General features: G+C 41.2%; 1 protein-coding gene across 1 annotated transcript; it reads right to left on the reverse strand.

Moving 5' to 3' along the window:
* Nucleotides 1-2,575: 2,575 nt before the first annotated feature.
* LOC139376918 (family with sequence similarity 83 member B) lies at nt 2,576-19,621 on the reverse strand. Its single transcript, XM_071119914.1, has 5 exons — nt 19,501-19,621; nt 12,460-12,962; nt 8,719-8,883; nt 7,889-8,013; nt 2,576-7,036 (listed from the first exon to the last, which is right to left on the reverse strand). Exons 2-5 carry the CDS (start codon nt 12,922-12,924, stop codon nt 4,825-4,827), a joined length of 2,967 nt encoding a protein of 988 aa, XP_070976015.1. The 5' UTR covers nt 12,925-12,962; nt 19,501-19,621; the 3' UTR covers nt 2,576-4,824.
* Between the last annotated feature and the right edge of the window lie 2,256 nt (nt 19,622-21,877).

Here is a 21,877-nt window from a genome sequence, read left to right on the forward strand (position 1 = left end):
CTAGCTAGGGTACCTAGGGTATCTGTCATTTGTGGGTACTTGGGACAGTGTTTAAGTGAGTTTCCTTGTGCTCGTGCAGGTGCCTGAGAACTGTGACTGCGCCAAGGGCTTATATTGTGCCTTGTCTCTTCGTGCGCAGAGCAAATAAAAATCCAACAAGCAGACCTCCAGTTGTGGCAGTGTCCTCATTAAATGACACAATGCAGAACGAACCACACTACAAACTGGTGCCGCGACCTGCCGACTATCAGAGCTGTGCATGTGGATGAGGTGCGCGATCTGCGCCTGCGCACTTGTTGATGGTTTGCTATAAGTTAATATATACTGTAAATAGTGAAGGTGAATGTAGCGTATTCACAAGATAAGGGTATTTGTGTTTATTTGTATGTTTTGGAGGAATTTGTTTATTGCATTTTTTTTTTTGTATTTAAATGCAGTAAATTACATTATATTTTAGTGTTCTGTTGAGCCATGGAAGACTCTCAAGTCCATAAAATTAGTTATGCTGAGGATTTTAGTGTGGGTAGAGGGAGGGGTGCCCTTGCATTTCCACCATTTGTACAGTCGGCTCCTGGGATTAGAGTGTTTCCTAGTCCTGAGTTTACAAGCACTGGGAGGGGTAGGCTGTTTACTACACATGACCAGGGTATCCCACCTCTATCTTTTGATGTACCATCATCCCCAGTCCTCAGTAATAATGGGACACCTCCGAGTCAGCTTAGGGACCTTATTAAGCATATAGATTCTCCTATCTCTTAACCAATCAGCGCAAGTTTACTGCAGCCTAGGGCTTCAAGTCTTTCTCCTGCCCATCCCCCTCACCAACCCCAGCAGTTTCCCCTGTCTGATCAATGTGGGTCAACTTTTATTGATCGTCCAAGCTGAATCTGGTTGTGGAGTCAGATGTTAGTGCTCCACCTTTCTTTAGGGGCGATGGTACACTGTCCTGGACAGGTGTAAATATTAGACCTTTGCTAAATAATCTAGCATTTGACATGATAGTTATTTATTTTAATATACACATGAGGTGACTCAGGCTTTGACTTGTTGTTGTCAAAGTGTTAGTGTGATCATATGGCTTGGAGAAGGATGGCTGGTGCTCCAGGACAGAGCTGCTGCTTAACATTCACCAAACAAGCTGTTCTCAAATCTGACAACATTCTGTCCTACACTAACATAATTGCAAAAGGGTTTTCTAATGACCAATTAGCCTTTTAAAATGATTAACTTGGATTAGCTAACACAACGTGCCATTGGAACACAGGAGTGATGGTTGCTGATAATGGGCCTCTGTACGCCAATGTAGATATTCCATAGAAAATAATCAGTTTCCAGCTACAATAGTAATTTACAACATTAACAATGTCTACACTGTATTTTTGATCAATTTGATGTTATTTTAATTGACAGAAAATGACCTTTTCTTTCAAAAACAAGGACACTTCTAAGTGACCCCAAACTTTTGAACAGTAGTGTACATTATTGCAAAAACACAATAATTCAAACAACATAGGGCCACTGTTGGTGAAGCCACTGTTAAGAATGGTGTCCAATTGAAAAGTGTTTCAATTTTGTTTTTTCAACTGGGTCTTTAAGAATAGTCATGCCTGTTTTTCATATTATTGGACACTTTGTTGCTTTATCCCACTACAGGTTTGGGGTCAATTCCATTTAAATTCCAGTCAATTCAGAAAGTTAAAACATTCCAATTACACGTTTTCTTCATTGAAAAGCATTGAAGAGAATTGGAATTTCAGTGTACTTCCTGAATTGTCCCCAACCCTGTCCCACTGTCCTGCAGCAACTAGTTTGACATTAAGTAGAAAATAAAAATTTTCTTCCCTCATCATTCGCTATGCGAGCTCCAAGGCTAATGAAATATTTACAATAAATAGATCAGCAAACACAGGTCTCATGGGGTGTGGTGGCATAGCTGTCCTTGCATGCTTGACTGTAAGTTGCTTTCAGGGCTGGCTCCAGGCTTAAGCGCCATAAGCTGTCGCTTAGGGCCCCCAGCTGCTAGAGAGTTAGAATAGTAGAATAAAAAAGGTGCAAGTTCGAAATTTGGTTGTGCATCAGCAGTTTTGATCTTTTGTTCTCTACTCACCATGGCAAAATGTATAGACAAGCAGAAAACTTGCTTTAAAACTTTAACATTTTCTCTGCACCCTATGGCAAAATGTTTAGAATTGCAGGAAATTAACTTTAAAACAAAAAAAAGGCTTTCTCCACTGTCAAGGGGGTTCACACATTTTTTTGGGGCCCGTTCGTTGGGGCCCCCCCAACCAATTCTCGCTTAGGGCCCCCTAAAGATTAGAGCCGGCCCTGGTCGCTTTGGATAAAAGTGGCTACTAAATGGCACATATTATTATTATTACATATAAAATATAGCCAAGAGACTCTATACTTTTGTAATTCTCATAAACACTCTAATCTGCTGATTTATAAATAATTATTTTGATCAGACTAGTGACCACATGTATTTGTACAGTAACTCCTATTTGTTCTGGTCTTAATGGCACGTAATGGCGCATAATGGTCTTAGTGGAACATAACAATATAAATGTATTACTTATGAGAGGCTTTTGGAAGCAGTTTATTCCATTGCATATTTATTACATATTGCACAAATTAGAAACCCAGTGGGAAAAACTGATTGCAATGACACATCTTCCTAGCGACATTCCAAAATGATGCTTCTGACTTGATGGTCATAATGCTGACCTCCATACAACCTCTTGTAAGCTACAATCTCATAATTCAGACCTCATAGCTCTAAATTATAACAGATCCATTGGACAATATCTATTCTCATCATTACTAAAGACGGAAAACACAACGCAACAACAGGTAATTCAATTCAAATTATAAAAGGGCCAAGTGTTCACTTGTGCTTATCGAGAGCAAATACCAACATCCTATTTTCAAACACAGATTTAAAAAAAGTTTCTATAGAACAATTCCCAACCTTCCATACATCATATGCCCCCACCATTTTATTATGAATGTGATTTCTTGAAAAACCTGATGCAATGACAATTATTCCCATATCAATTACAAGCAGCTGAATGCCTGCATGCATACACTCTGTGAACTTCACATTGAATTATACACTTCCTATGTGATGTGAAAGATTGAGGTGTTGAAGTACTTAGTGACAGTAGGAGCCCTGTCTAATGAAAAGGCATGGTTCAAAAAAGTGTGGTTCAAATAGTCCAGAATCAGTGGAATGCAAAACACAAAAATAATGCTGTGCTCTATTCAAGTCATGCTTATATATCACGTTGACTGTGAAATTGTCTTTAGCTTGTCAGAGGAATGGGTTGAATACTAACACATACAACCTGGCCCAAAAATGATTTCGTAGCTTAAACAGACTGAAATAAATACTTCACCTCATGGTGGTACTGTAGGATGCACTTCCCTGTAGCTCATACAACAAAGGATCAAAGGTAACAAAAACACAATGTCACATTTGTTTGGAAAAAGCAACTATATTTTTCAACCAACTTTGTCAGTGTTTGTACAGGTCAAATATTTGACAAACAATGTACATTTCCCTAAATTAGTCCCTCATAATACCACTGCATTTCCCACAACACCTGTAAAATCCAAGCATATTTTGCCAAGACATTGTTCCAAGAAAAATACTCCAGACACTGCAATGATGACAAAAGCGGCATTAGGTTTTGACAAACAAACTCATTCACCCAATCATGCAATTTACGCACTGTAAATCCTGTACTCTGGATATGTTTTTCTGATATTGTGGCTAACAAATAGATTGTTTTCACTCTTTTGATCAGAGTTGTTATTGTGAAGACATCTTTAAAATGAAATGATTTAATGTGTTTTATATGGAAATGAAGCTACTGCATTATGAATTCCTCCTATTGTAGTTAACTTTTAGTCTCTCGTCACAGCCATCGAGCAGCTGATTGGTTCTGGGTTTTTAAAAAATGCTAATGGATTTGATATATTATGAAGAATATAGATCTTTGATGTATTAAAGACCAAAAAGCATAACATATTAAAGCACTCTTAGACTTGAAGAGCAAATAAGATGTAACAAATTTGTGTTCAGTGTTTCCCCACACTAAAGTGTACAAACACACTCACACACAAACACACACTTTTATCTTACATCTTTTAGTCTTGGACTGAAGACTTATCAACGTCAAGGTACTGGAGTGACGAGCCACCCTTTCGGTCTCTGCTTGGCCGGCTCCCCACTCGGATTCCCTGCCGCTGACCACTAATTCCCTTCTAGTTCTGTCTCCCCTACCACAAGGACCTTGGACTGTGCCTCAGGACAACCTGGCCTGCCAATTCCTGGCTGTCCCTGTCATTGGAGGCTGCTGAAGGGAGGACGGTTCATAATAATGTCTGGAACGGAGCAAATGGAATGGCATCAAACATGTGTTTGATGTATTTTATACCATTCCACTAAATCTGCTCCAGCCATTACCATGAGCCCTGCCTCTCAAATTAAGCTGCCACCAACCTCCTGTGGTCCCTGTTCACTTGGCCATGCTGCAGATCCGGTTCTGCTGTTCCGACTGACACTGTGGGCCCCTGACTTGATTTCACAGTTTGTGATACTTTGTCCTGGACCGTGCTGATCCCCCCCTTTAATTCAAGTAAAAACTGGTTTGCCATTGCCTTAAAGAGTCCTAAAAGGATGTAATCTCTTCATGTAACCAGTTTTCAAGTTAAATAGTGCAGTACACTGTTTCCACTCTGCCTGCCATTTGAATGGGCCCTTGAACGCTTTTGTAAATTTGACCAGTAATCCATGTTGTATTATGTTAACTTTCTTTTCTACTACTTATTTTTGTGAATGAAATGCCCCACTCTTTGTATGAATTTGCCCAGTTTGTTTTCATGGTGGCTATGTGTCTGCTGGCCAGTGTGGTTGTGTTGTTCATTGGTGGGGCTACTTTTAGCAGAGTACATGCTCTTGGTCCTCTCTGGGGAGTGTATGGGGCCAGGGCCTGTTGCAGATTGTGAGGAATGGGGTCGCTCCTTCTCCAATGAACAGAAAGGCTCAAATCTGCTATACAAACGACTATCTCCACCCCGATCGCTACGCCAATTTCCTGACGCAAGCCTTGCCCTTTCTTGCGTTTTATCAATGGACGTATGCTGCCCCTGTGTCCCCATGGATGTAGTTCTGTCAGGAAGGTTTTGGTGCAGATCTTCAGTGCTAAAACGAGGGGTTGAGGATAACCCTATATCATCTGCACAGTGGTTCTTGTCCATCTGAAGCATGCTACTCTGTGATGCAACCTTCCTCTCTCTCTCTGGTATTTGTCCCTCTTCGTCTGTGACTATGGTGTCAGAGCTACCACCCCTTTTAGGGGAACCCCCTTTAGGGGAACCCTCTTTTTTCTCCGGTATTTTGAGCAATGATCTGATTTGCTTGGTGCTCTTCTTAAGGAAATGTGGTGAACCCAATGCTGTGCTGGTGGACTTGTAAGTGGGCTCTTTGCTGTTCATATCAAGGGCTGCTGCAGACACAGTTCTGTAGGGAGGCTCTTTGCTGTTCATATCCAGGGCTGCTGCAGACACAGTTCTGGAGGGAGGCTCTTTGCTGTTCATATCAAGGGTTGCTGCAGACACAGTTCTGTAGGGAGGCTCTTGCCAATTAGAAACAGGGGGGCTCTTTGTGTCCACAACGTTTTTGACGTCATAATGAGAGATAGATCTCTGATCCTTGTTCAAATTTGAAGAATATCCTCCATTCTGTGCACCCAATGTTATTCCACCACCATCTGGCTGACTCCTCCCAAAGGCCCTACCGTACATGTGACTGGAGGACTCTTTATTGACTCTGTAGTCACTGTTGGTCTTTGAGTCTGCCACACTGTGTCTTTTGTGCCAGTTGTCTTGAAGGAGCTCAGGGGCTTTCGTTACCAGTCCCTCTTTGGTTCTTCCCAAGCAGGCATAGACCGACTGATATGGGTCTCTTCCTGGGCCATAGCCAATGTTATTCCTAGGATCATCCAAAATCTGCAGACTCCGCCTTTTCATTATGTATTCATCTTGTCTCATTCTGTTTTCCATCGATGTTGCTGGATTCCATTGCAATTGCATTGAAGAGTAATACGGTGCATTGTTTGGCTTTGCAGAGTGGTCGACCTGACGTATGGAAGAGGAAGAGTTGTTTGAGTGACTGTTTGTCTCCGGTTTTTCTGGAATAGTGGACTTGAAAACAAGGGATGACCTAAGTCTGGAAGGAATCAATGAGCTAGTTTTGTTTTCCTGTGCTTCATACTGGTCCAGATAGTCACAGGATTCCCCAATATGATCATCAGTGTTATTGAGGTAAGACTCTATCCTATACGTGCGCAAGAAGGACTTAGCCGTGTTCTTCAAAGTTGGCATGTTCCGCTGCATAGAGCGGACTTGTTTGTCATTCCCGTGGTAGGACTGGCGAAAATTGCGACCTCTGATTATCTGTGCCCCCTGAGAATGGTCTTCCAAAGCATTGGTAAAGTGGCTTCTTCCAGGAGCGCAGTGATTACCTCCATCTCCAGCCACGTTCCAGTTGCTTGCCCCATACCTTGTGTTGTGTGGAACATATGGGACCTCTTGTCTCTCCCCAGCATAACTGTGCCTTTTCAGGAAGTTCACAGTCTCTGCAGACTGGAACTGATGGATGCGGTTTTGAACACTCTCGCCATGGTTGATCATGGGTCTGTGTTCAAATGGCTCCTTGTCATAAAGTCTCTCCTCCATCTCTCCCATATGGCTCGTCATGCCCGTCTGTCTCTCACAGGCTTTCCTGTACACTGTGTCCAGGGTATGTCTCAACTGGTCCTTCCTCTCAAAGGCTTGTCTGGATTCAGAAGCATACTTTGCCCGAGCATGTCTTCCATTCCGTTCTAGTAGCACAGTCTCGGGAGGGGTGAGAACTGCTGGCACGAAAGAACGGGCGAAGAGCGTTCTAAACTCCTCGTCATAGGACTCCACCAGCTGGCCTGTTATGACCTGCACCATACTCAGGTTGATTTTCTCATAGGACCACATGAAGCTAGGCAGAGAATAATAAACAGAGAGCAGCAATTACATCAGTGAAAATGAAATAACAGCCATTTTTATCTCAGTCAACTGCACACGGTCAACTGAGGTAGACAGTTTCACAATATCAGTAAATTGTTGAAGATGTATCGAAGATAAGCCTTCAGGCTGTCTAAAGTTTAAAAAATTAATAAAAAAGTAATATTGCCTTATCTGTTACCCATAGGTATTCTAGGAATTTATCAGCCCCTACCTCATAAAAATGCAATTTTTGAAAAGTTAACCCTTTTCGATTTTTTATCCCAATCTTAAATGTTTTCTTATTTCGAAAGAGGTTCTGTGTTCCATATAGAATTGAAATACAGGATCTGCAGACAGCCCTGTCATGTAACATTTTGGAACAGAACTTTTACATTCTCATTTTCCATTCATTGTGTTTACTTCACAGATAATAAATATGAAAATAGAAAATAATTATGATTGGGGTAAATATTCAGAAAACCATCCCTTTAAGCCTTACCCTTATCGTGTTCAAATAGTCACTGTTAAAATACAAAGAAAGAACATGATAATGACTCAATAAAGTGCCTTTCATTTATATCTAAAGAACATTTTAATCAATATTTTTCTGAGCTGCTAGATTATCATACAGTAACGATAGTGTACTTGCTATCCGGATTCCTTGGGACGTCCCAGCTCTGACGTCACCCCCATTGAAGTTGATATGGTTAAGGTTAGGGTAAGAGTAGGGGTTAAGGTTAGGCTTTAGGGTAGGGAGTTCCCAAGGAACCTGGATTGCATTAACAGTAACAATAGGATCTGGTTATTGGACATTTCTTCTCCCTGAGCTCCTAGCTCCATTTACCTGTATGATCCGTACACCACTGTTTGGCAGTCCACCAACAGAAACCTCTGCTCCATTGCTCCATGAAATGTAGCTCCTGAACGACAGAGGTAATCCTGACCCTTCACTATGCGTACTCTCATGTTCTGTAGACCAAGAGAGTCAGTGGAATGTTACCAAGACCATTCTATGGTAACATATCGCTTTATGCAAAGCCTGAATATATATATATATATATATATATATGTATATATAAAGAAAAGGTTTATTGTCACATACACCAGATAGGGGCAGTGTAATGTGTTGTTTTATAGGGTCAGCCATAGTAGTACGGCACCCCTGGAGCAAATTAGGATTAAGTGCCTCGCTCAAGGGCACATCGACAGATTTTTCACTTTGTCTGCTCGGGTATTCAAACCAGCAACCTTTCGGTTACTGGCCCAACACTCTAAATGCTAGACTAACTGTCGCCCTTTTGTGAATATACTTAAAGGGTGTGGTTGCTGCGTGCTAAATACCTCATCCCTCAGGTAATAAATACAGTTAACTGCCAAAATAAAGGAAACACCAACATAAAGTGTCTTAATAGGGCGTTGGGCCACTGCGAGCCAGAACAGCTTCAATGCACCTTTGCATAGATTCATACCTCTGGTAATAACTACCTCGCCCTTTAAACTGCCTCACCCTGCAAAAACAGGAGGAGTGAGACTTTGACTTCTTCACTCTGTCATTTTGAGGGCCTACTGTCAGTGGTTGAATCAATACTGTTTATACGATGAGAGGATGATCAGTCGATGCATGTAGATCCCTACCTGCATATGTTACCATTGTAGCAGAGGATCTGAACTTACCCTAAGTTTTGGGATTTGGATGTCTTGATTCTCAACCATTAAGAGAAAGCTTTGCAGATGAAATTCATCCAGAAGCACATAAACTGGAATTCCTCTGGTGGAGGCATCAACCACCTCTTTGAATATATCCACATCTGTAAAAATGTCCATTACAATTGCAATAACCTGTAGGGAATGAAGGGACATTAACAACACAAATTAGAACCAGAAGTACAGAAAAACATGATGATTTCTGAAAATAATTTGTATACCATTACACACTAAACTCAGCAACAACAAAAAACTGTCCTCTCACTGTCAACTGCGTTTATATTCAGTTTATTGGCCCTGAACAAAGGGGGGTGTCACGTCTGCTCCCGCTCTTCCCCCATGGCGCTGGAGGGCGCCAGGCTGACCTGCATTACGCACTCCTGCCACCATCATTTACGCACACCTGCCTTCCCTCGTCATGCGCATCAGCGATATTGGACTCACCTGGACTCACTCAATCACCTATTTATTACCTCCCCTATATTTGTCAGTTCCCCAGCTCTGTTTGTCATATGTCTGTGTTACCCGTGTGCTGACGCTGTTCCTGTATTTTTCTATGTCTGTTCCCGAATAAATGTCTGACTGCCCGTACCTGCTCCTCCTGTCCAGCGTCGGTCCTTACAGGGGGGTCAAAATCAAAATTAACAGTCAGTATCTGGTGTGGCCACCAATGCATTAAGTACATTAAGCACCAGATTTGCCAGTTCTTGGTGTGAGATGTTATCCCACTCTTCCACCAAGGCACTTGCAAGTTCTTGGACATTTCTGGGGGGAATGGCCCTAGCCCTCACCCTCCGATCCAACAGGTCCCAGACGTGCTCAATGGGATTGAGATCCGGGCTCTTCACTGGCCATGGCAGAACACTGACATTCCTATCCCGCAGGAAATCACGTACAGAACGAGCACTATGGCTGGTGGCATTGTCATTTTGGAACAGTACCACATGAGGGAGGAGGATGTCTTCCTCGTAACGCACAGCATTGAGATTGCCTGCAAGGACAACAAGCTCAGTCCGATGATGCTATGACACATCGCCCCAGACCATGACGGACCCTCCACCTACAAATCGATCCCGCTTCAGAGTACAGGGCTCGGTGTAAAGCACATTCCTTCGACAATAAACGCAAATCCGACCATCAACCCCGGTGAGACAAAACCGTGACTCGTCAGTGAAGAGCACTTTTTGCCAGTCCTGTCTGGTCCAGCGACGGTGGGTTTGTGCCCATAGGTGACGTTGTTGCCGGTGATGTCTGGTGAGGACCTGCCTTACAGCAGGCCTACAAGCCCTCATTCCAGCCTCTCTCAGCCTATTGCGGACAGTCTGAGCACTGATGGAGGGATTGTGCATTCCTGGTGTAACTCGGGCAGTAGTTGTTGCCATCCTGTACCTGTCCCGCAGGTGTGATGTTCGGATGTACCGATCCTGTGCAGGTGTTGTTACACATGGTCTGCCACTGCAAGGATGATCAGCTGTCCGTCCTGTCTCCCTGTAGCCCTGTCTTAGGCATCTCACAGTACGGACATTGCAATTTATTGCCCTGGCCACATCTGCAGTCCTCATGCCTCCTTGCAGCATGCCTAAGGCATGTTCACGCAGATGAGCAGGGACCCTGGGCACCTTTCTTTTGGTGTTATTCAGAGTCAGTAGAAAGGCCTCTTTAGTGTCCTAAGTTTTCATAACTGTGACCTAAGTTGCCTACCGTCTGTAAGCTGTTAGTGTCTTAACGACCGTTCCACGGGTGCATGTTCATTAATTGTTTATGGTTCATTGAAGAAGCATGGGAAACAGTGTTTAAACCCTTTACAATGAAGATCTGTGAAGTTATTTGGATTTTTACTAATTATCTTTGAAAGACAGGGTCCTGAAAAAGGAACGTTTTTTTTTTGTTGCTGAGTTTATTATATATTATCAACTGGATGGGTCAAGCCTTGAATGCTGATTGGCTGACAGCCGTGGTATATCAGACCGTATACTACAGGTTTGACAAAACATTCATATTTACTGCTCTTATTACATTGGTAACATCGCGCCTAAGAACAGCCCTTAGCCGTGGTATATTGGTCATATACCACACCCCCTCGGGCATTATTGCTTAACAACAATACCGTGGTGCTGATGGAGTGTTATTTACTTGACTTTATTTACTTATTTTATTTGACTGGCCTGCACAGAGCCCTGACCTCAACCCCATCTAACACTTTGGGGACGAATTGGAACGTCGACTGCGAGCCCGGCCTAATCACCCAAAATCCGTGCCCGACCTCACTAATGCATGTGGCTGAGTGGAAGCAAGTCCCTGCAGCAATGTTCCAACATCTAGTGGAAAGTCTTCAAAGAAGAGTGGAGGCTGTTATAGCAGCAAAGGGGGACCAACTCCATATTAATGCCCATGATTTTGGAATGAGATGTTCATGTACTTGGAATACTTGTAGACTAAATCACATGAGAAACTACAGTAAAACTATAGCTTGAGTGTTCTGATAGAAGGTTTGTAAATGTTCAAAATAACCCATCCTTGACCGAAGCGGATGAAGCAGCAAATATAATGATCAGGGGTTTGGCATTGCATAGCCAACAGATTATATGACTGCATGATAGGATTCAAAGTACACTCTCAGAATAAAGGGTACAATTAGTGCAAAGTACAGTAGATCAAAATCCTATGAATTTGCTACATTGGTGTCAGAAGGTGTATGGCGGAGAGGCGTGTACACGTGAGGGACTTGGCATAGATGAAGAGGTACATTTCTGCCACTTAAAATTATCAAATGGCTTTGTCACTGTGATGGTACCCTAAAAAGGCACATTTGTACCTTTTGGCTCTTTTGAGGTGTGTACTGCAAGGGTACAATGGATGTACCTTACAGGGTAGCACTACATTGACAATCATTTGTACCCCTTCAAAGTACAATTCAGTACCTTTTTTTTCTGAGAGTGTAGTTATGACTGCTACGATGATAGGTTTTCAGGAACATCTTTTGATGATTCCAGTTCCTGTACAACCGGTTCTTTCTTTGAACACAGCATTGACAGATTTCTTGCATGACAGCTGCAGGCAATCCATGATCTGTGTACTGTCCTGCTGTCCTGCTGTGCAACATAAGGTAAAAGTCTATTGATCTTTACATTTCTATTTCTGGTAATGGTAGTCTGAAAATGTCTTGTGAATCACTCAGAGAACAAGGTTAGAAGCAGGATAATCTGTACTTGGCTTCATCTCAGGATTTGATCCACAACTGCGAGAGTTACCTCACATTCAAGGATACTGGGTGAGTTTTTGTTGCAGCGGCACCTATACTTTTACTCATGAAGGTACATTGTAAAAAATATATGTATTTTATAGACCCATCATGACACCACCTCAGACACACCTGTCTAGTGAAAAGGAACTATGTGGGTATAATTCTGCCCTTGGAGAAAAGGGGAGTTGTGCTGTAAATCATTTTGTCCTGGACTAGTTTCAATTTGTGATTCAGGAGCTATCACGTTCACACAAAGAGACAGTCACAGTTGAAGAACAGACATTATTGTATAAACTATATAGTATATGCTATACTATTTTACTATAATAACAATAATAATAATAATACATTTTTTTAAAAGGAGCAGCAGCTTTTAAAAAAGACAACTATTGTAATTTGCATTCCATAAACTCCATTAGCTCCATAAGCATTGCCATTGTTGTTGACACAATGCATTGCAAGATTACCTGTCTGGCATCCTGAATGTGTTTCCGGATCACCTCTTTGATGGTGGGTCTGTTTAGTCTGGGTGGATGGAAGAACAGATTTATATTGGTTTGCAGTCTATCAGGCATGACCTCCGGCCACCCTAACTCCAAGTCAGGTGTTGCTATGTCGGAGTCCACAGGCCAGTACGTTCCAGTTGAAGACTTGCTGGCCGCAGCGTCCGGACCTGGGCCATCAATTTCTTCTGTGTGGTTGCTAGGCAATGGCTGTGAGGCGTTTGTAGTGATGAAGTGGATTTCATCTTCTGAGAGGAAGCTCCCTATCCGCTCGGACTTGAGGAACTCCTGGTAGCTCTCTCTGCCGTCATTCACCAGGGAATCAATGGCAAGGCGATAGGCCTCCTTATAGTGGGGCTGAATGTAATCTTCAGGCTTCAACTCTTCCTTCAAGGAGGACAGCAGGGAGAGTTGTTGGGAATCCATCATAAGGGTGGCTTAGTGCGTTCTGTTACAGATGGTGGATGCTTGAAGTCAAAGAGACAAGAAGCAAGGCATTAGAAAAACAATCTGATCGAGAGTGTGTCTTCCTTTAAATAAATTATGCGTTTTCACTGAAAATACATTTAGGCATTTCCCAGGTCATGTTTGTCCAACTTCTAGGAAGATAATCCACTTAACCCCAAGATTTTCACCATCATTGTAAAGCTTTGGGGCATCAACCCTGTGACACTCATCTTTTCCCATTGAATGCAATGTATTGACATAAACTCAATAGGTTGACACTCATCTTTTCCCATTGAATGCAATGTATTGACATAAACTCAATAGGTTGACACTCATCTTTTCCCATTGAATGCAATGTATTGACAGAAGCATCAATTGGTTGAAGTTTCCCTTTTCCCATTGACTGCAATGTGTTGACATAAGTGTCAAGCCTTTGGCACTCATCTTTTCCCATTGAATGCAATGTATTGACAGAAGCATCAATTGGTTGATCCTTATCTTTTCCCATTGGCACCGCAAATCCTGGTGGGAGCATGGCCAGTATACATAAGCATCAATTTGTTGATGCCTAACTTTTTGCAAAAACGTTACAGGATGACGTTTTAATAATGGACTAACATATTATATTATGAAAAACAACAATGTGTGTTTTCTACTCTTGTTCAAAGTTAAATAAATCCACCAGCCAATTGGGGTGTAAATCAGGACAGACCCCATCTAACAGAAGTATCTTAAATGTAATTTGATAGCTCGAGGTAAGGTGAAAATCAGATGTTGTCAAATAAACACCTTTAATAATTTCCTTACCCCCACCCTTTGATGTCTATATACAGGCTGGAGCCGAGTTGGAATGTTTGTATGTCTCAGTTCTCAATTAGGGAACCCTGCCATGCTCTACATCAATGCTTAACAACAGCTGGGTTTAAAGGAGGTCTTAAATGTATAGTTAGCAATTTTGACAATGGATACCATTTTTATGTCTCTGTGCTCAGTATGCAGGAAGTTCGAGGGAATTTTGAGAGCTAGTGCTAACTAGCTTAGCGCAAACACTGGAAGTCTTCGGGTAGAGATAGTATTTGTACTAACTAGTTATCATGAAATTACATCCCTTGAATGGTATTCACGAGTTCATCTCTCTGGAGAAGTAAATAAAGGGCTTCATTGCCAAAATCGAGAACTATTCCTTTAAGATATCATTTATACCCAGATGTTATTAAGCATTATACAACAGGTGGGTCTAATCCTGAATGCTGATTGGTTAAAAACGCATTCCAGTCGGTGTCTATTAACAGCGGCTAAATCTATGCCGTTAAAATGCCTATTTACTCTGTTCCGTCTGACCCCGCAATCCACTGTCTCATCAGCCCTGGCAAGGAAGTTCTAAACTTCATCTCCTCTATAAAAAGCATCCCGACATTTCTTTTAAACATTTTGTTTTCAACAGTGGAGAATTGTATTAACCTTACTGTCTGTCTCGCCGACATTGTTTCAATATTCAAATTCGATCTCCAACTGTCCCATAGTAATGAACGTGTTGGGGTCGGGAGTCTGGATGAGAGAGAGAGGCAGGCAGCGTTTTTCAGCCAGTCAAAATCATGAATCAGCTGACATCATTGTTATAGTGGGGCAAAAAAGTATTTAGTCAGCCACCAATTGTGAAAGTTCTCCCACTTAAAAAGATGAGAGAGGCCTGTAATTTTCATCATAGGTACACTTCAACTATGACAGGCAAAATGAGAAGAAAAAAAATCAAAAAAATTACATTGTAGGATTTTTAATGAATTTATCTGCAAATTATGGTGGAAAATAAGTATTTGGTCACCTACAAACAAGAAGGATTTCTGGCTCTAAGAGACCTGTAACTTCTTCTTTAAGAGGCTCCTCTGTCCTCCACTCGTTACCTGTATTAATGGCACCTGTTTGAACTTGTTATCAGTATAAAAGACACCTGTCCACAACCTCAAACAGTCACACTCCAAACTCCACTATGGCCAAGACCAAAGAGCTGTCAAAGGACACCAGAAACAAAATTGTAGACCTGCACCAGGCTGGGAAGACTGAATCTGCAATAGGTAAGCAGCTTGGTTTGAAGACATCAACTGTGGGAGCAATTATTAGGAAATGGAAGACATACAAGACCACTGATAATCTCCCTCGATCTGGGGCTCCACGCAAGATCTCACCCCGTGGGGTCAAAATTATCACAAGAACGGTGAGCAAAAATCGCAGAACCACACGGGGGGACCTAGTGAATGACCTGCAGAGAGCTGGGACCAAAGTAACAAAGCCTACCATCAGTAACACACTATGCCGCCAGGGACTCAAATCCTGCAGTGCCAGACGTGTCCCCCTGCTTAAGCCAGTACATGTCCAGGCCCGTCTGAAGTTTTCTAGAGAGCATTTGGATGATCCAGAAGAAGATTGGGAGAATGTCATATGGTCAGATGAAACCAAAATATAACTTTTTGGTAAAAACTCAACTCGTCGTGTTTGGAGGACAAAGAATGCTGAGTTGCATCCAAAGAACACCATACCTACTGTGAAGCATGGGGGTGGAAACACCATGCTTTGGGGCTGTTTTTCTGCAAAGGGACCAGGATGACTGATCCGTGTAAAGGAAAGAATGAATGGGGCCATGTATCGTGAGATTTTGAGTGAAAACCTCCTTCCATCAGCAAGGGCATTGAAGATGAAACGTGGCTGGGTCTTTCAGCATGACAATGATCCCAAACACACCGCCCGGGCAATGAAGGAGTGGCTTCGTAAGAAGCATTTCAAGGTCCTGGAGTGGCCTAGCCAGTCTCCAGATCTCAACCCCATAGAAAATCTTTGGAGGAAGTTGAAAGTCCATGTTGCCCAGCAACAGCCCCAAAACATCACTGCTCTAGAGGAGATCTGCATGGAGGAATGGGCCAAAATATCAGCAACAGTGTGTGAAAACCTTGTGAAGATTTACAGAAAACGTTTGACCTCTGTCATTGCCAACAAAGGGTATATAACAAAGTATTGAGACAAACTTTTGTTATTGACCAAATACTTATTTTTCACCATAATTTGCAAATAAATTCATTAAAAATCCTACAATGTGATTTTCTGAATTTTTTCTCTCTCATTTTGTCTGTCATAGTTGAAGTGTACCTATGATGAAAATTACAGGCCTCTCTCATCTTTTTAAGTGGGAGAACGTGCACAATTGGTGGCTGACTAAATACTTTTTTGCCCCACTGTATATACACAGAAATGTAAATTGAAAAAAGGTAAAACGAAACGAAGTGCAGCTAGTTTGCAGTCTTTCCAGCTTCAGTTTGAAGTTATTGTGTTAGCTGTGTTGTTGGCTAGCTCCTCTGAATTACAGTGTCCTGACGATAGTGCACATATTCTATGCCAGATGAAATCGTGCCTCATTAGCTCATTGTTATGGATGTATCCAAATAAATGTCACTACAAAACAGCTTAAACAAATGTTGTTATTCTGTCTGCACTGTTTGACGTGACTGTAAGTTAGCCATAGTTGGCTAGCTAGCAAGGGATAAGAATGTTGCCAGCCAGTATGGCAATGGAACATTTAGAACGAACATCCAAAGATACAGAACAAAAAGACTGAATGGCTGGGTTGAGTCTCTGGCAACCGAACCGAGAGAACGAACAACCAGCCGGCTTGGGTAGCAACCCTAGATTTGTTTCGGGGCTATATCTTGTAGAAGGATGAAATACAGTGCCTTGCGAAAGTATTCGCCCCCCTTGAACTTTGCAACCTTTTGCCACATTTCAGGCTTCAAACATAAAGATATAAAACTGTATTTTTTTGTGAAGAATCAACAACAAGTGGGACACAATCATGAAGTGGAACGACATTTATTGGATATTTAAAACTTTTTTAACAAATCAAAAACTGAAAAATTGGGCGTGCAAAATTATTCAGCCCCCTTAAGTTAATACTTTGTAGCGCCACCTTTTGCTGCGATTGCAGCTGTAAGTCGCTTGGGGTATGTCTCTATCAGTTTTGCAGATTCTCGATTGGATTCAGGTCTGGACTTTGACTTGGCCATTCAAACACCTGGATATGTTTATTTTTGAACCATTCCATTGTAGATTTTGCTTTATGTTTTAGATCATTGTCTTGTTGGAAGACAAATCTCCGTCCCAGTCTCAGGTCTTTTGCAGACTCCATCAGGTTTTCTTCCAGAATGGTCCTGTATTTGGCTCCATCCATCTTCCCATCAATTTTAACCATCTTCCCTGTCCCTGCTGAAGAAAAGCAGGCCCAAACCATGATGCTGCCACCACCATGTTTGACAGTGGGTATGGTGTGTTCAGGGTGATGAGCTGTGTTGCTTTTACGCCAAACATAACGTTTTGCATTGTTGCCAAAAAGTTCAATTTTGGTTTCATCTGACCAGAGCACCTTCTTCCACATGTTTGGTGTGTCTCCCAGGTGGCTTGTGGCAAACTTTAAACTACACTTTTTATGGATATCTTTAAGAAATGGCTTTCTTCTTGCCACTCTTCCATAAAGGCCAGATTTGTGCAATATACGACTGATTGTTGTCCTATGGACAGAGTCTCCCACCTCAGCTGTAGATCTCTGCAGTTGATCCAGAGTGATCATGGGCCTCTTGGCTGCATCTCTGATCAGTCTTCTCCTTGTATGAGCTGAAAGTTTAGAGGGACGGCCAGGTCTTGGTAGATTTGCAGTGGTCTGATACTCCTTCCATTTCAATATTATCGCTTGCACAGTGCTCCTTGGGATGTTTAAAGCTTGGGAAATCTTTTTGTATCCAAATCCGGCTTTAAACTTCTTCCCAAAGGTATCTCGGACCTGCCTGGTGTGTTCCTTGTTCTTCATGATGCTCTCTGCGCTTTTGACGGACCTCTGAGACTATCACAGTGCAGGTGCATTTATACGGAGACTTGATTACACACAGGTGGATTGTATTTATCATCATTAGTCATTTAGGTCAACATTGGATCATTCAGAGATCCTCACTGAACTTCTGGAGAGAGTTTGCTGCACTGAAAGTAAAGGGGCTGAATAATTTTGCACGCCCAATTTTTCAGGTTTTGATTTGTTAAAAAAGTTTGAAATATCCAATAAATGTTGTTCCACTTCATGATTGTGTCCCACTTGTTGTTGATTCTTCACAAAAAAATACAGTTTTATATCTTTATGTTTGAAGCCTGAAATGTGGCAAAAGGTCACAAAGTTCAAGGGGGCCGAATACTTTCGCAAGGCACTGTAGTATGAATAAATCATCAATATGTTTTTAATTAAAATATGTCAATCATTATTTGAATATGTTGGTAAGCTGTTGTATAAAAGTGATAATGCTCTCAAAGGCGGTGTTTCTAGGATATATTGGCACAACACCTGTGCCAACATATCCTCCAAACACCAGGTTCTCGGGCATCATCACTTAATTGATGTAGAGCATGGCAGGGTTCCCTAATTGAGAACTGAGACATACAAACATTCCAACTCGGCTCCAGACTGTATATAGACATCAAAGGGTGGGGGTAAGGAAATTATTAAAGGTGTTTATTTGACAACATCTGATTTTCACCTTACCTCGAGCTATCAAATTACATTTAAGATACTTTGGTTATTTGGGTGGTGCACTGTTTACACCAAAATTGTCTGGTGGATTCAATTAACCTTGAACGAGCGTTGAAAACAAAATGCAGGGAGCATAATATGACATGTCATTTAAGGCTTATCAAGTAGTTAAACAAAATAAACACTAAACCTGACACCTATAACCTAAATGAAACAGCTGTACCAAATCAGCATACTAATGAGCCACTAAATCTAACCCTAACCTTAACCACACTGCTAACCCTAATGCCTAACCCTAACCTTAAATTAAGATAAAAAAGCACATTTTTGTTTTCAGGAATTTTTACAATATAGCTAGTTCTTACTTTGCAGCTGGCCTATCTAGTATAAATCGTTCAGTTCTAACTCCAGAACAAGACTCACCATGACAATAAACGTCAACCTGCCTAATGAGGACTTTAAGGTTAATACATAGGTGACAGACAATTAGTGCATTCGTCATAAGGTAGCTAGGTGGCACAAGCATATATCACAGTCATTTTAAGGGTGGTAGGTAGCCTAGCAGTTAAGAGCTTTGGGCCAGTAACCAAAAGGGTGCTGGTTTGAATCCCAGAGCCGACTAGGTTGAAAAGAGCAAGGCACTTAACCCTAAGATAAGAGCGTCTGCTAAATGACGTACAAGTACAATTTCTCCTCAAAGTAGCCATCAGCAAAGACAGTGCTAGTAACAAAAGACAAGTGTTTCCTTGATTTTTGAAAAAATCTCTTAATTGTTATGAGACAATATTTAGATGAATAGGGATGATGCGTATTGTTATGCTATTGTTATGCATAGTGGTATGCATATTGTTATGCATATTGGTATGTATATTGTTATGCTTATTGCTATGCGTATTGTTACGCGTATTAGTCCATATGTCTATTGTTATTCATTAGTCTATTTAATTATTTTAAAGCATACTGTACATTCCAGTCTAATGTTAAACTCTATAGTAGTTACTTACATTAAAAGTATGAGTTATAGAAAGATCCTGTTGTAGTTTCCCAATAAATTCCAGTACTGCATTTTTCAAAGTATTCTTCTGACTGTGTAGCCGTATTGGAGCAAAAGATGATATCTGCCAACTGAAGTAACAAAGACAAGGAGGTGTCTCAACATGAGAAGCACTCTGTGGATGGAGGGTGTGGATTCCAGTTTTCTCATGCAAATAGCACCCGCTTCAAACTTGCTCACGGGCCAAGAGCTGCCATAAACCTGTTTCGGATAGGAGCCACACCCCTTTCTTCTTCGAGCGTTCAAAGTTCAATTATGGTGTGTAGACAATGGAGGTTTTGATAGTCAGTTATCTTTTCAAGCAAATTTAAAGGCTTTGCACTTTTTACATATAATAAGGTAATATGTAATTATCTTTAACACTACTTGTTAACTTATTTGATGACACTTACCTATCATAAGTATTCACCCCCCTTTGGATTTCTTCACATTTCATTGTGACAAAGTGGGATTCAAATGTATATAATTGTCATTTTTTGAAAATGATCTACACAAAATATTCTGTAATGTCTAAATGGAAGATTGTTGTAATAAAAAAAAGATGAATGGCAAATAAAATACCAATTTACCTTGATTTAACCCCCGCCCCCTCCTCGAGTCAATATTATGTTAGAAACAACTTTGGCAGCGATTACAGTTGTGAGTCATCTTGGGTAAGTCTCTAAGAGCTTTGCACACCTGGATTGTGCAATATTTGTCCATTATTCTTTTCAAAATTCTTCAAGCTCTGTCAAGGTTTTGGTGACAATGGCTAGACAGCCATTTTAAAGTCTTGCCATAGATTTTCAAGTAGATTTAAGTCAAAACTGTAACTTGGCCACTAAGGAACACTCACTGTCTTCTTGGTAAACAACTCCAGTGTACATTTGGCCTTGTGTTGTAGGTTGTTGTCCTGCTGAATAGTGTATTCTACCTCCGAGTGTCTGGTGTAAAGCAGACTAAAGCAGGTTTTCCTCTAGGATTTTGTCTGCTTAGCTCCATCCTGTTTCTTTTTATCCTGGAAAACTCCCCAGTCTTTGCTGATGTCAACAATACCCATACCATGATGCAGCCATCACCATGCTTGAAAATAAGGAGGCAGTTACTCAGTGGTGTCCCAAACATAAGGCTTTGCATTTAGGTCAATGTGCCATGTGTTTTTTGTTTTTTTGCCCTGTTGCATGCAGGATGCATGTTTTTGTATTCTTATTTTCAATCTGTCATTAAGGTCATTATTGTGGAGTCACTGCAGTGTTGTTGATAAAAACCATGCTCTCATTAAGGTCCTTATTGTGGAGTCACTGCAATGTTGTTGATAAAAACCATGCCTTAAAAATACATATTTGATTGCCTCTACACTCTGCCTGCTCAAACCAGATCCAAAAGTACCTGTCAATTTCCCACCATTCAACAATGATATACCAGCAGGCTACTATTATCAGGTTTATACTGTAGCAGTGGTACCGTGTGATGCATGTGGAGTCTGGAGCAATCCAACAGATTATGAACCAATTACATATTTCTGTGTGGTTGTCAACAAGCCTGGGCATTCTTTATTAAGTCAACAGAGGGTTATTTTACAACGCTCCCTCAAATTTCAATTAATATTTTTATTTTAAATTTTTATTTCACCTTTATTTAATCAGGTAGGCCAGTTGAGGACAAGTTCTCATTTACAATTGCAAACTGGTCAAGATAAAGCATAGCAGTGCGACAAAAACAATAACACAGAGTTACGCATACACAAACGACCAGTCAATAACACAGAGTTACGCATACACAAACGACCAGTCAATAACACAGAGTTACGCATACACAAACGACCAGTCAATAACACAGAGTTACGCATACACAAACGACCAGTCAATAACACAGAGTTACGCATACACAAACGACCAGTCAATAACACAAAATAAAAGAAAAATAGAAAGATCTATGTACAGTGTGTGCAAATGTAGAGGAGTAGGGAGGTAGGCAATAAATAGGCCATAGAGACAAAAATAATTACAATTTAGCATTAATACTGGAGTGAATTACAGTGGGGAGAACAACTATTTGATACACTGCCGATTTTGCAGGTTTTCCAACTTACAAAGCATGTAGAGGTCTGTAATTTTTATCATAGGTACACTTCAACTGTTAGAGACGGAATCTAAAACAAAAATCTGGAAAATCGCATTGTATGATTTTTAAGTAATTAATTTGCATTTTATTGCATGACATAAGTATTTGATCACCTACCAACCAGTAAGAATTCCGGCTCTCACAGACATGTTAGTTTTTCTTTAAGAATCCCTCCTGTTCTCCACTCATTACCTGTATAAACTGCACCTGTTTGAACTCGTTAC

Source organism: Oncorhynchus clarkii, chromosome 20, assembly GCF_045791955.1.
Source record: "Oncorhynchus clarkii lewisi isolate Uvic-CL-2024 chromosome 20, UVic_Ocla_1.0, whole genome shotgun sequence".
Taxonomy (NCBI): Eukaryota; Metazoa; Chordata; class Actinopteri; order Salmoniformes; family Salmonidae; genus Oncorhynchus; species Oncorhynchus clarkii.

Coding starts and splice junctions, on each gene's coding strand:
- LOC139376918 (XM_071119914.1), bottom strand. CDS start 12,924: ATGATGGATTCCCAACAACTCTCCCTGCTGTCCTCCTTGAAGGAAGAG. Junction 8,014..8,718: donor TCCAAATCCCAAAACTTAGG/GTAAGTTCAGAT, acceptor CTTGGTCTACAG/AACATGAGAGTACGCATAGT. Junction 7,037..7,888: donor GTGGTGTACGGATCATACAG/GTAAATGGAGCT, acceptor TTCTCTGCCTAG/CTTCATGTGGTCCTATGAGA.